The sequence below is a fragment of the Takifugu flavidus genome, chromosome 6 (genome assembly GCF_003711565.1).
Source record: "Takifugu flavidus isolate HTHZ2018 chromosome 6, ASM371156v2, whole genome shotgun sequence".
Classification (NCBI taxonomy): Eukaryota; Metazoa; Chordata; class Actinopteri; order Tetraodontiformes; family Tetraodontidae; genus Takifugu; species Takifugu flavidus.
Window position 1 is genome coordinate 15,141,007 of NC_079525.1, and position 15,114 is coordinate 15,156,120.

General features: G+C 54.4%; 1 protein-coding gene across 8 annotated transcripts; it reads left to right on the forward strand.

The window, feature by feature from the left end:
• The first annotated feature begins 28 nt into the window (after positions 1-28).
• Positions 29-11,316, forward strand: LOC130527328 (endonuclease V-like). 8 transcript variants are annotated; one of them, XM_057035726.1, is made up of 10 exons: positions 29-149; positions 472-643; positions 983-1,117; positions 1,215-1,254; positions 1,553-1,665; positions 5,197-5,265; positions 5,368-5,496; positions 8,881-8,931; positions 10,116-10,183; positions 10,598-11,316. In XM_057035726.1, the coding sequence occupies exons 1-9, from the start codon at positions 106-108 to the stop codon at positions 10,170-10,172; spliced, it is 810 nt and encodes a 269-aa protein (XP_056891706.1). In that variant the 5' UTR covers positions 29-105; the 3' UTR covers positions 10,173-10,183; positions 10,598-11,316. The 8 variants fall into 8 exon arrangements, with proteins under 8 accessions (XP_056891706.1, XP_056891704.1, XP_056891707.1 ...); XM_057035724.1 differs by having other exon boundaries at positions 5,197-5,496; XM_057035727.1 differs by lacking the exon at positions 8,881-8,931.
• Positions 11,317-15,114: the final 3,798 nt, after the last annotated feature.

The window sequence follows — 15,114 nt, forward strand, 5'->3', positions numbered from 1 at the left end:
TGACGTAGGAACGTTGACTCCGCCCAAGGCGGAAGTAGAACTGCTGGCTGACGGTGACGTCAGCGGTCAATTTCGGATCGCGAGTTGGTTTTGGAGTTATTAAAGATGTTCTCTGCGCCTCCGGAAGCGTTGCTGAAGCAGTGGGAAAGGTCAGAAAGGTGTTTTCTGTGGGACGGTCCGGCTAAAACAATGATCATTTAATTAGAATTAAACCCAGCGGCGCCCGCGTGTTTAATCCTCATCTGAATTCAAAACATGAGCCAAGTCAGGAAGCGTTTGATGGTTTATGTGGCTCTGCTGATGCCCCCCCCCCACCCCATCGACCCCCCCCCCCGACCCCACCACCTGTCAAGGGTTAAAAAAAAGAAAATAACGACTTTAACAGCATGTTGCGTGTCGGGAGCCCGTTAATTACACGTTAATTACAGCGCTGAGTTGTGTCTCCCTGTGCTGGTCCGACCCCTGCTGCAGCGAGCAGGACCGGCTCCGGCTGCAGCTGATCCAGGAGGACTCTGAGGACTGGCAGAGCAGGACCCACTTCTCTGGCCTGGAGAGGGTCGCGGGGGTGGACCTGTCCTACATCAAAGGAGACCACGTCCACGCCTGCGCCCAGCTGGCCGTGCTCAGCTACCCGGAGCTGCAGGTGAGGGAGCGCGAGATCCGTGTCTTTGAATGTGGTTTTCTGGGTCCAGCAGGACCAGGAGGATCCTGATCAGCTCAGCACTGCTCAACATCTCAGATCTCCTCATGTTAACCCTGACTGACAGGCTAGGCTAGGCTAGGCTAGGCTAACGGAGGGCTGTTAAATAAGGTCATCTGACCCTGACCCTGGTCCTGACCCTAACCCTGACCCTGGTCCTGACCCCGACCCCGACTGTGGTCCTGACCCTGACCCTGGTCCTGACCCCGACTCTGGTCCTGACCCCGACCCGGGTTAGCAGCACCTGCTGACCCAGTTTGTGGTGTTGTGGATGCTCTTCAGGTTCTGTATGAGGACAGCCAGATGGTGGCCCTGACAGCCCCCTACATCGCCGGCTTCCTGGCCTTCAGAGAGACCCCCTTCCTCCTGGACGCTCTGAAGCGGCTGGAGAAGAACCGACCGGACCTCGTCCCTCAGGTGCCTCCCGTCGTGTAAATGTGTGACGCCTCCATGATCCTCTTCAGGACCTCTGCATCCTGGATTCTGATCTTTGGACCTGTTCTCTTCCCCACAGGTGGTCTTTGTTGATGGGAACGGGCTTTTCCACTACAGAGGTAACCGGAACCACCTGGATGTCACTTGTTCCACAGGCAGCACGTCACCATGGTAACGCTCTGGTCCTGACCACGTCACCATGGTAACGTGCAGTCATGTGATGAGACTGTAGAAACTGGTTTGGTCCAAATAAACAGGCCCTGACCAGTACGTGAGTCCCAGTAGAACTGGGCCGGCCCTCGTCTCAGGGGACTCGAGGTCACGCTGATCACATGACCACCGAGTGGAGATGAACAGGACGTTAAAGTGGTTGATTCCAGGGTTGTTGGCCTAGCTTTGACCTTTGACCTCTGGCAGAGTTTGGCCTGGCCTGTCATCTGGGAGTGCTGTCAGGACTACCGTGTGTGGGCGTGGCCAAAAACCTTCTGCAGGTACAAGGTGTGCGCAAGAGCGAGGAGCACCAGGCCCAGGTGAGTGGCCCATTTACCTGAACACGGTTCTGACACGCTGAGGAGAGCTCAGCGTGCACGTGCTCTCACGTGCACATTTAATGATCACGCTGCTCACAGGTCTGGAACCCTTTCAGATTCAGGTGGTTTTGGGTTTATTAAAGTCCATTTGAGAAATGCACGAGCCGTGCACGGGTCTGTGCTCTGTGGGTGTGCACGAGCCGTGCACGGGTCTGTGCTCTGTGGGTGGCGTGAGCCGTGCACGGTTCTTGTGCGTGCACTGTTTTGACAGCATGATTTTGGTTTCCTCCTTGCATCGCTAATGCTAATGTGACTTTGAAATAGAAAAGTTGGAACCAATAAAGACCCAGTGGGTCTGATGGATCTGAGAAGGTGGACGGATTCAGTGCTGCTCCGCTGCTGCTGACTGATGCCCTGGTGCACCTGGCTACTACTGTTGCTACTCTGTGCTATGTGCTCTGCTACTGTTGCTACTGCTACTCTGCTGCTGCTGCTGCTACTGTTGCTACTCTGCTACTGCGCTCTGATACTGTTGCTACTGCTACTCTGCTGCTGCTTACTCTGCTACTGCTGCTGCTGCTGTTGCTGCTACTCCTACTGCTACTACTAATGACTGCTGCTGTACTGCACCTGCTGCTGCTGCTGCTGCTACTGCTGCTACTGTAGCTCTGCCTACTGCTGCTGCTGCTGCTGCTACTGCTGCTACTGTTGCTGCTGCTGCTGCTGCCTGCTGCTGCTGCTGCTGCTGCTGCTGTTGCTGCTGCTTGATGCGCTGCTGCGCTATTGCTATGCTGACTACTGCTGCGCTGCTGCTGTTGCTGCTGCTGCTGCTGCTGCTGCTGCTACTGCTGCTGCTACTGCTGCTGCTGCTGCTGCTACTGTTGGTCTACTGCTGCTGCTGCTGCTGCTGTGGCTGCTGCTGCTGCTGCTGCTGCTCTGCTACTGCTGCTACTGCTGCTGCTGCTGCTGCTGCTGCTACTGTGCTGCTACTGCTGCTGCTACTGCTGTTGCTACTGTTGCTGCTGCTGCTGCTACTGTGTTGCTGCTACTGTTGCTGCTACTGCTGCTGCTACTACTGCTACTACTCTGCTGCTGCTGCTCTGCTGCTGCTCTGCTGCTGCTGCTACTGCTACTGCTGCTGCTGCTACTGCTGCTGCTGCTACTGCTGCTGCTGCTACTCTCTCCGCTGCTGCTGCTGCTGCTGCTGCTGCTACTGCTACTCTGCTGCTGCTGCTGCTACTGTTGCTACTCTGCTGCTGCTGCTACTGTTGCTACTGGCTACTCTGCTGCTGCTACTCTGCTGCTGCTGCTGCTACTGTTGCTACTATGCTACTGCTGCTACTGTTGCTACTGCTACTCTGCTGTTGCTACTCTGCTACTGGCTGCTACTGTTGCTACTGCTACTCTGCTGCTGCTGCTGCTACTGTTGCTACTCTGGCTACTGCTGCTACTGTTGCTGCTGCTACTCTGCTGCTGCTACTCTGCTACTGCTGCTGCTGCTACTGTTGCTGCTACTCCTACTGCTACTACTGCTGCTACTGCTGCTACTGCTGCTGCTGCTGCTGCTGTTGCTGCTACTCCTACTGCTACTACTGCTGCTGCTGCTGCGGCTACTGCTGCTGCTGCTGCTGCTACTGCTGCTACTGTAGCTCTGCTGCTGCTGCTGCTGCTGCTGCTGCTGCTACTGCTGCTGCTGCTGCTGCTACTGCTGCTACTGTAGCTCTGCTGCTGCTGCTGCTGCTGCTGCTGCTACTGTTGCTCTGCTGCTGCTACTGTTGCTGCTGCTGCTGCTACTGTTGCTGCTGCTGCTGCTACTGCTGCTGCTGCTGCTGCTGCTGCTGCTTCTACTGTTGCTCTGCTGCTGCTACTGCTACTGTTGCTGCTGCTGCTGCTGCTTCTACTGCTACTGTAGCTCTGCTGCTGCTGCTACTGTAGCTGCTGCTGCTGTAGCTCTGATGCTGCTACTACTGCTACTACTACTACTGCTGCTCTTAGTTTGTTAGCAACTATAATTTAAAGAAAACCTTATTATTAGTTATTTGCAGTTGAGATTGTCTGAGTGTGGCACAGATGTGGTTAGCCTAGCATAGCAGGCTAAGACGTGAGCTCAAGGTTCTGACCTTCATACAAACTTCTCTGATGGCTGCAGATCACATCATGTAAAATCCTCGTTGTAAAAAAAGACAGTTTCAGGGCTTTAATTGTGTTGGCAGTGAATCACCTCTGCAGTGGCGATGCGTTGGTGTCCAGTAACACCTGCGCTCATCTACTGAAATCTGCTCTAGAGCCTGAGCCGACTCGTGTTTCACCCATTATTTCCCTGCTAATTTTACCAGCAAGTGCTCAGGCATCAACCGTGGTGTGTGTGTGTGTGTGTTGTGTGTGTGTGTGTGTGTGTGTGTGAGTGTGTGTGTGTGAGTGTGTGTGTGTGTGTGTGCCTGCAGACAGATCTGACAGAGCCTCTGAGAGTCACCATCATTCTAAAATTTCATACACAGAAACTGATGAAGCCTGAACAGCTTGAGCTAAATGAGCTGCACGTGATGGCGAGAGACCCGACGCCGCTGTGCAGCAGATGATCAACTGTGTAAACCTGAGATCCAGTTGATCCCAACAGCAAACAAAAGGCAGCAGTGTGTAAACCCAAAGCAGCAGCAGCAGCAGTAGCAGAGCTACAGTAGCAGCAGCAGCAGCAGAGCTACAGTAGCAGCAGCAGCAGCAGCAGCAGTAGCAGTAGTAGCAGAGCTACAGTAGCAGCAGCAGCAGCAGCAGCAGTAGCAGTAGTAGCAGAGCTACAGTAGCAGCAGTAGCAGAGCTACAGTAGCAGCAGTAGCAGCAGTAGCACAGCAGCAGCTACAGCAGCAGCAGCAGCAGTAGTAGCAGCAGCAGCAGCAGTAGCAGAGCTACAGTAGCAGAAGCAGCAGCAGTAGCAGCAGCAGAGCTACAGTAGCAGCAGCAGTAGCAGCAGCAGCAGCAGAGCTACAGTAGCAGCAGCAGCAGTAGCAGCAGTAGCAGCAGCAGCAGAGCTACAGTAGCAGCAGCAGCGGTAGCAGCAGTAGCAGCAGCAGAGCTACAGTAGCAGCAGCAGTAGCAGCAGCAGTAGTAGCAGCAGCAGCAGAGCTACAGTAGCAGCAGCAGCAGTAGCAGTAGCAGCAGTAGCAGCAGCAGAGCTACAGTAGCAGCAGTAGCAGCAGTAGCAGCAGCAGCAGAGCTACAGTAGCAGCAGTAGCAGCAGCAGCCAGCAGCAAGCAGAGCTACAGCAGCAGCAATAGCAGCTACAGCAGCAGTAGCAGAGCTACAGTAGCAGCAGTAGTAGTAGCAGCAGCAGAGCTACAGTAGCAGCAATAGCAGCTACAGCAGCAGTAGCAGAGCTACAGTAGCAGCAGCAGTAGCAGCAGTAGCAGAGCTACGTAGCAGCAGTAGTAGCAGCAGCAGCAGCAGTAGCAGAGCTACAGTAGCAGCAGTAGTAGTAGCAGCAGCATCAGACACCTGATCTCCTCCTGAGCCTGAACACCTGTGTCTCCTCCTCAGGTCGCTGCTCTGAAGAAGGGAGGAGACAGTTTTCCGCTCACCGCGGCCTCTGGGAAGGTGCTTGGGAAGGTGACGGACGTTCTCCTGCTCATGGAAGCTGCTGCTTACTTCAGAACAGCAACTTTTAAAAGTGTCTCCAGAGCAGCGATGAAGACGTTTGTGTCTCTTCAGGCTCTGAGAAGCTCTGACAGCAGTTCCAAACCTGTTTACGTGTCTGTTGGACACAAGATCAGCGTGGACACGGCCGTGCGCCTCACACACTCCTGCTGCCGCTACCGGATCCCTGAGCCCATCCGACAGGTACACACACACACACACACACACACACACCGTCCAAATGTCATATTCTGACTGTGGCCCAGTGCATGCTGGGATATATGTCGGAGGAGCACTGTTGGGTCTTGGGAGCAGGAGAACCTGTTCCACTGGTCCACCTGTCCTCCTGCCTGAGCTTCAGGCTTCTGCCGCTAGGTGGTGCTGTGCATCTGCTGCCTGCAGACGTTCTCCCGAACATGTCGGATGTGTGTGATGCTTCCATCAAAGGGTGATGGCGAGCCAGAGGGGACAGGAAGGGGAGGAGCTGAAAGTAAACATCAGAGAGAATGGGGGACACCTTCCTTTGTCCAACCACCGTTCTGTCTTTCAACCTCCCTCTTCAGAGGGACGCGCTCCCACGCTTCCTTCAGTCCCGCATCTCAACCCTCTCAACCATACTTCCGATTCTCTCTGTTGGTGACATCACAGGAAGTCTCCCTCCGTCCCAGAACCAGCTGGGTTCGGAGCTTACGTCACTCTTTGGTGGACGATTCACATCCTTGACGTCCCTCAGGCCTCTGAAGCTTCAGTCACACCTGCTGGACGAGCACGAAGCGTCTCTCTTAATGACGGAGCTGACGGCTCAGTTCAGAACCCAAACCGTCGAGCCTGTGGGCGCGCACACACACACATGCGCGCACACACACACACACACACAGGCTTTGGTCCGCGTCTCCTTGTGCTTTGGGTGAGCTCTTCTCTCCCAGATGATGTAATCCTGTCAGAAAAGCACATTTCTCATGCTGGATTTCAAACTGCAGGCGTGAGGCAGCCGGAGAGAAGCATCAAAAATTCTCTTTATGTTCTGACTTTATGAATTTATTGGTTTCCATGAGCCGTGCGTCATCGGTTCGTGTCCCATTCACCTCTTTCTCTCTCCCAAACTGCTCCTGTTTCTCTTCAGCCAGCGAAAGTGTCTCTTATTTATGTCCCGTCCTCAGCGGGAGCTTCTTCATGCTGTTGTCTCCTGGAATTCCTCTGTCACCTCACAGAAATGTCACCGTTCTACATTTTCGGAATGATTTCCAGGGGGTTTGTGAGGACCTGGCCCCACTGTTCTCTGGTACCGAGCCTCTGGGGGCCAGAAAATGAGCTTTTCCTCCCGCTGGTTGAGTTCAGCCGTTCCTGTTGAGTTCATTCAGCCGCTCCAGCACCGCAGATGAAGGAAGCCCCTCCAGATGAAGCCAGATGAAAGGAGGATGACATCATGGCTGCAGCAGAGCAGCAGCAGCAGCAGCAACAACAGCAGCAGCTGCAGTAGCAACAACAGCAGCAGAGCAGCAGCAGCAGTAGCAACAACAGCAGCAGAGCAGCAGCAGCAGTAGCAACAACAGCAGCAGCAGCAGCAACAGTAGCAGCAGCAGCAGTAGCAACAACAGCAGCAACAACAGCTGCAGTAGCAACAGCTGCAGTAGCAACAGTAGCAGCAGCAGTAGAGCAGCAGCAGTAGCAACAGTAGCAGCAGCAGCAGCAGTAGCAGCAGCAGAGCAGCAGCAGCAGCAACAGCAGCAGAGCAGCAGCAGCAGTAGCAGCAGCAGCAGTAGTAGCAGCAGCAGAGCAGCAGCAGCAGCAGCAGCAACAGCAGCAGAGCAGCAGCATCAGTAGCAGCAGCAGCAGAGCAGCAGCAGCAGCAGCAGCAACAGTAGCAGCAGCAGCAGTAGAGCAGCAGCAGTAGTAGCAGCAGCAGCAGTAGCAGCAGAGCAGCAGCAGCAGAGCCTCTCAGAGCTCCTCGTGCCTCCTCACAGCGGCACCATTAAAGCCTCACGCTCTCTTTGTTCTCCAGACTTCGTGAGAATCATTATGAACATGGTCCCCTGTGCTGCTCAGAGCTGCAGCTCAGAGCTGCAGCAGAGCTGCTCCTTCTCCATCAGGCCTGGGCGGCTCAGTGTGACGGGTTCTCGACCCGGTTAGTGGAACCCTCATTAGAAGGAATCCAGGTCATGTGACTGTGCTTCATATTTCAGTGTGTTTCCTGCGTCACCACAAAAGCAACAGCATTTTTCCAAGATTCCCCCACTATTAACACTGTATCGCCTCCATAAAGTGTGTGCACACACATACACACGTGCACACGTGCACATACACATGTGCACGTGTGCATGTGTTGTTTGTGTACTTGCTACACACTTTACTACAGTAAAGATGGACGTAGTGTTCCGCCATCTTGCTGTGCAATACCACCAATCTCCGCTGGGGGGCCGGGGCTCTAATTCATTTTCAATCATGAAATACCGGTTACATTTCTACAGCCCATAATGGCATCAACAGTTCCGTTTCAGCATGCTAGAATATGACATTAGCATCCATAATTAGTTAGCTGTACCCGGGTCACAGGTGCTCAGTAGCCTGTGTGAAGCTGCTTCAGTCTTTGCTTGGTACCGGTACCGGTGCCGGTGGTGCTGCAGCCGGGGGCGGTTTTCTCTGGACTCCAGTCTGGGGTCAGGTGGCCGTTCCTGAACCAACGGGGGGTAGGAACGGTTCCACTTCCATAACGAAGCCCAGGCTACTCAGCAACGTGTGGCCGTTGAGTTTCACCTTTCCCCAGGATGAGAAGGTCCTGGTGACGGTAGCGTGGACACGACCAGAACCACTGAAGCACAGTGTCAGAACCCAACCAAGAACCTTTTCACCAGCAGGTAAAAAACTGCTGATCGACAAATGAAAAGCGGCAAAAAAACAAGTTACAAAGGTGAGGTAGCAAAGCCGGGAGTTTGGACCTCCACTAGTGCTCATCGGTGTTATTACGGAACCCACGTCAGAGGGCTCGGCCTCCGCCTGCTCATTAATGTAACCAAGGTTCTGCTGAGCGACTGTTGCCCCGCCGGTTCTGATCCATTCAGGATGTGCGCTGGTGTTGCTGCTGCACCATCCTGGAGCTGAACCCGGTTCTGCTGTGGCTGAGCCTCCATGCTGAGTTCCCATCATCCCCAGCTTCTGGGGGCATGATGGGAAATGTAGTGCCTGTGTCTGCGGGCGTGCACGTAGCTCAGAGGCTGTTGGAGGTGACTCTGGAGACCTTCAAACCTTCTCACAGTCCACATTTGTTCCTGGAGGGTGATGAAGTCCAGTCAGGACTGAAGGGCTAGCTCCTGCTCCATGGCTGACCTTTGACCCTCCATTCACTTTTACATTTACAAAAACCAATCAGGTTTTGCACTAGAAGCCGGTCAAACCTTCGGATTGTCCACGTGGAGCTTTGCCTTTGTGGAGGGAGGGAGGCCACAGAGCTGCAGGCGGAGGCTGAGGTGTCACCTGAAGGAGGAGAGAACGCGGTTTAACCCCGAGGCCGTGGAAATGTTAATATATGGCTGCCTGACATTCTGCTGCTGGACTCACAGTGGCTCCCACAGACGCTTCCCTCTTTATGAGCTTTCAGGAGGAATATCGGTGGAGTTAGACTCTAACGTTGGTGTGGCTGAGGTGAGGAGGGACGTGCTCTGGTTTCACCTCCACCAACATCAAAGCCCCCTCACCTCTAACCCTAACCCTAACCCTCACCTCTAACCCTAACCCTAACCCTCACCTCTAACCCTAACCCTAACCCTAACCCTAACCCTAACCCTAACCTCACCTCTAACCCTAACCCTAACCCTAACCCTAACCCTCACCTCTAACCCTAACCCTAACCCTCACCTCTAACCCTAACCCTAACCCTCACCCCTAACCCTAACCCTAACCCTCACCTCTAACCCTAACCCTAACCCTCACCTCTAACCCCAACCCTAACCCTAACCCTCACCTCTAACCCCAACCCTAACCCTAACCCTAACCCTCACCCTCACCTCTAACCCTAACCCTAACCCTAACCCTCACCTCTAACCCCCACCCTAACCCTCACCTCTAACCCTAACCCTAACCCTAACCCTAACCCTCACCCTCACCTCTAACCTAACCCTAACCCTAACCCTCACCTCTAACCTAACCCTCACCTAACCCTAACCCTCACCCTCACCCCTAACCCACCCTAACCCTCACCTCTAACCCTAACCCTAACCCTCACCTCTAACCCTAACCCTCACCTCTAACCCTAACCCTCACCCTACCCTAACCCTCACCTCTAACCCTACCCCAACCCTAACCCTCACCTCTAACCCTAACCCTAACCCTAACCCTAACCCTCACCTCTAACCCTAACCCTAACCCTAACCCTAACCTCACCTCTAACCCTAACCCTAACCCTCACCTCTAACCCTAACCCTAACCCTAACCCTCACCTCTAACCCTAACCCTAACCCCAACCCTAACCCTCACCTCTAACCCTAACCTCTAACCCTAACCCTAACCCTAACCCTAACCCTGACCCTAACCCCAACCCTAACCCTAACCCTCACCCCTAACCCTAACCCTAACCCTAACCCTAACCCTAACCCTAACCCTAACCCTAACCCTCACCTCTAACCCTAACCCCAACCCTAACCCTAACTCTCTAACCCTCTAACCCTAACCCTAACTCTCGCCCTAACCCTAACCCTCACCCCTAACCCCACCTCTAACCCTAACTCTAACCCTCACCTCTAACCCTAACCCTAACCCCAACCCTAACCCTCCCTCTAACCCTAACCCTAACCCTAACCCTAACTCTCGCCTCTTCTTGCCTCTCACAGGCCGACCGGCGCTCCAGGGAATACCTCCGCTCACACCTTCCTGGAGCACGAACCTGAAGCCGAGCGAGGTGAGTGAACTGGATCAATCCATTCCTCCTTCCACACGTCCGTCTCGCTCCCTCTCTCACGGAGGAGAGTGATTTAGGAATGGGCTGAAACGCCACAGCTAATGACTCCTCCAGGATTTCCCCAAATCCTTGTCTGAAGCCTCACAGATTATTTTACTCTAATGAGCCTCAGCTCTGATTTAAAGCAGGCACTTTTTATAGAGGAACCCTAAATTTCCTCAGGTGGAATCTTCTCCCTAAAGTTCCAGACTAGGGGAGCTTCCACCAGCCTGACTGTGAGGTCAGAGGTCATAATGATGTCAGCAGATTGGCGACGCGCCTCGTTTGAGTCACGTTTAAACGAACTGGTTGTGCGTCACCTGCGTCACCTGCGGCGGGAAGCTTCAGCAGGTGTGATGTTTTCTGCCTTTTCAGCCGCTGCGTCGGGAGGCGGTGACGGATGCTTTGATGGTGTGGTCACCACGGCAACAGGCGGCGCCCTGCGCTCCGCCCCACCTGTGTCACTGCCGAGCACCTCTGGACGCTTCCAGGACTTCCAGCTCGGATCAAACGTGCTCCGAATGGAGCCGCCGCCATTGAGGAAACGTGCAGGTGTGCGCTCACGTGCAGGCACACGTGGCGCTGCCCCCCCCCCCCCCCACGCCGCCCCCCCCCCCACAGAGACGTCCACGCTGATCTGCAGCTGCCTGATGGGAGTCGTCTGAGCGTCTCCGCCTTTGATCAGACGCTCCACAGAGTCGGCTGGAGCTGCAGGACTCCAGCTGCTCCCTGTGATTGAAGCCCAGACCAGAGCTGCACTTTCCTCCCCTCCGGATTTGGGATTTTAAAACCTGTAAACACTTTTGCTGGTATCAGCGGCTGGTTCTGGCTGCTGACGGTTCTGGGAGGACACCACACCGGGTCGGTGCCGGGGTTTATGGGATGGCCGCCCCCCCCGGACGCTGTACCGGTCCCACCTCGAGGGTCGCTGCTTAACTTTGGTTCAGTAATTATTCTTTTCTGTATAATTGGGGCTAAATTCCCACTTTTCCCTTCTGTTTGTCTGAACCCTGATGGCGCTCCTGCGTCTCGCCTGCGTCTCACCTGCATCTCACCTGCTTCTCACCTGCGTCTCACCTGCTTCTCACCTGCGTCTCACCACCTGCGTCTCACCTGCGTCTCACCTGCATCTCACCTGCTTCTCACCTGTGTCTCACCTGCTTCTCACCTGTGTCTCACCTGCGTCTCACCTGCTTCTCACCTGCTTCTCACCTGCGTCTCACCTGCGTCTCACCTGCGTCTCACCTGCGTCTCACCTGCTTCTCACCTGCGTCTCACCTGCGTCTCACCTGCGTCTCACCTGCTTCTCACCTGCGTCTCACCTGCGTCTCACCTGCGTCTCACCTGCTTCTCACCTGCTTCTCACCTGTGTATCACCTGCTTCTCACCTGTGTATCACCTGCGTCTCACCTGCGTCTCACCTGCTTCTCACCTGCGTCTCACCTGTGTCTCACCTGCGTCTCACCTGCTTCTCACCTGCGTCTCACCTGCGTCTCACCTGCGTCTCACCTGCTTCTCACCTGCTTCTCACCTGCTTCTCACCTGCTTCTCACCTGTGTATCACCTGCTTCTCACCTGCGTCTCACCTGCGTCTCACCTGCGTCTCTCCTGCGTCTCACCTGTGTCTCACCTGTGTTTCCACCAACATGTGGTCCAAACTTCCACTAAAGCTTCATCAGAACCTCTGCATCACGTAGAAAACGCTCCCGTTTGCTCTTTTAATCCACCTCCAAGGGCGGCGCCGGTTTTCCTGCCCTTTAAGCAGCATTTGGAGAATGTCATGGAAGATCCTGCAGAGGAATTCGGGCCCAGTTGCGCTGACACGCTCGTTAACGGCTGGAGACGGATGTGCTGCGGCACCGGACCAGGACCGGCCGTTCACCGAGCTCGCCGGGACACGGAGCACAAACCTGGTGCCAAATCCTGACGGCGTTCCCGACAGGAAGCAGCTTGTTTTCCTTCACTGTGAAATATAATGAAATAAAATAAAGGTTTCGAGAGTCACGACTTTATTTCAGGCTTTGAAAGTTTACGTCACAGCTCTTATATTTAATCCCGTTGCCCTCAGGTCACATGACTACGCTCGGCCTGGTCTTTAGCTAAACAGGTGCTAACTAAGCTAGCAGCGCCGCTTCTAAACGTTATTGATGGAGCGATCGGTCGTTTAGCCTTGGATGGAAGCGCCGCCTGCTGCTCCAGTCTGCAGATTTAAATGTCAGAGTCGCTGCTGTTTGCTCTGCCTCATTACCCACAATCCTTTTCTCCGAACAAACACCGCCGGGACGCCAGGCGAGTAAAGATGATGAAGCCGCGTTTGGCCCCCCGCCGCTGCTCTGTGGTTGGGGTCTTCCCCATCCCCCACTTCCTGTTTGTTCTGGGCTCATCTGTTCGGCGCTTGTTGCTTCGTTTCTTCATCTCTTCTTTATTTTGGCAGCGACAGTCGCAGATTTGGACCAGATGGTCTCATTAGCTGCTTTCCACCAATAACGGACGACTTTCAGCCAAGTTTGAGTTCATTTGCTCTTTATCGCCTTTTTTATCTGGTGACCCACCGTCATGTGAGTGGCAGGAGCTGCACAGTTAGCCTGAGCTAGCTGCTGCGGCGCACCTGCCCCCAGCACAGGTGTGTGTGTGTGTGAGTGAGTGTGTGTGTGTGTGTGTGAGTGTGTGTGAGAGAGAGAGAGTTAATGCTGATCACGTTAACACAGATCACGTTCTGCTTATATTTGGTCCATCCCGACTAAAATAGAATTATTGTAATTATACAGTATAACTGGGAGCGCTTGTAGAGCAGCAGGAGGGTGAGGAAGAGGAGGGAGAGGAAGAGGAGGGTGAGGAGGGGGTGAGGAAGAGGAGGGAGAGGATGAGGGGGGAGAGGAGGGGGGGAGGAAGAGGAGGGAGAGGAGAGGAGGGAGAGGATGAGGGGGGAGGGGAAGAGGAGGGAGAGGAAGAGGAGGGTGAGGAAGAGGAGGGAGAGGAGAGGAGGGAGAGGAGAGGAGGGAGAGGATGAGGGGGGAGAGGAAGAGGAGGGAGAGGATGAGGAGGGGGGGAGGAAGAGGAGGGAGAGGAGAGGAGGGAGAGGATGAGGGGGGAGAGGAGAGGAGGGAGAGGATGAGGAGGGGGGGAGGAATCCTGCAGAAAGAGGAAAAACCCTCTTCTCTTTCTTCATCCACCCGTCCGCTGTGTTAGAAGTTTAAAGCAGCGGAGGGGAAACTGCCATCTATTTCATCTTCACACAGAAAATCCTCTGAGCACCCAACACACACACACACTCACACACTCACACACACACCCAACACACACACACACACCCAACACACTCACACACTCACACACACACCCAACACACTCACACACACACACACACCACACACACACACACACCCACTCACTCACACAGACTCACACACACACACCCACTCACACACACACACTCACACACACACCCACACACCCACTCACTCACACAGACTCACACACACACACACACACACACACACACACACTGCTCCAGGGTTGATAAATGGCTGCTGCCTGCCTCGTTTCTCTCCGGCGCCGGCTGGTCGTCACAAACATGCACGGTGACACAGAACCCTCGTGCGCTGCTCAGCCGTAACAAGAACAATCGTCAGCCTTTACAGAGTGATGGATGGGGGGGCGGGGGGGGGGTCGGCTGGGGGGGGGGGGGGGCTCTGATGGAAAAACATTCCTGCCTCTGTTTGACTGACGGGTCCAGGCGGCTCCGTCAAGACGCTGAACCCCAGTAGCGGCCCGGCTGGAGCAGAACCACATGGAGGACGTGGAAGCCTGGAGCAGATGTTGGAGCGTCTGCAGCTGGTCGGGAGTCAGGCGGCGCCGGGAACGATGCAGCAGAGACCATGTGACCCTCTGCAGATGCTCGCAGCTTCTCACCGGGATTTGACCTTCTCCCGTGACCTCTGCGCCTGCAGATGCCCTGGAGGTGGCCGATAGGTGGAGAGAGGTTTTGGTCCCTGATTGGACAGATTTTCTTCGACGGCTCGTTGTGACAACAATATGAAACAATATGAAACAATATGAAACAATATGGAACAATATTCAGCAACGTTGTGACTTTCTGGGAGTTTCAAAACTCTGGTTTGGTGTAAATCCATCAAATCAAAACCAGCTGATTCTGCCTGACAGCTCAGCTCTGATCTGGTCCGACGTGTGTGATTGATCAGGTGATCATCAGAGTGACACCGCCCACCCACACACACACACCCACTCACACACACACACACACACCCACTCACACACACACACCCACTCACACACACTCACACACTCAATAAGGACGCGTCAGCCTCGGACGAGGTGGCTGCAAATGCTGTTATTAGATTTTCCTGGAGGACAGACGGAGGAGGCTCCGCCCCCGTTCCCATTGACCGGCTGTTGTGGGAAGTCCAGTCTGTTATCGTGTTATAGTCCGAGGGTTGACCCCCCCCCGCCCACACACACACACACCCCCACCCCCACCCCCCACCCCCCCCATCCACCTGCAGCCAGCATTGATTCCTGGATCATCAGGAGGGGATTGATTCTCCTTTCTGGCGACTCCCACCTGATCCCTGTGATGTAATTATGAATTCAATATCAGAGTTTTTCTGTTGTGTGAGTGTGTGTGTGAGTGTGAGTGTGTGTGTGTGTGTGTGTGTGTGTTGTGTGTGTGTGTGTGTGTGTGAGGAGGGTGGTTTGGGGGGCTCCAGTTGAACATTGATGACATCACCAGAGTTAATTAAGTTGAGTTAAACGATCAACAACGAGTTTAAATTCAGATTTTTGCAGATAAAATTGTTTTTGACTGTATTTACTTTTACGTCTGTCTGTCCACCTGTCTGTCCACCTGTCTGTCCACCTGTCTGTCTGTCTGT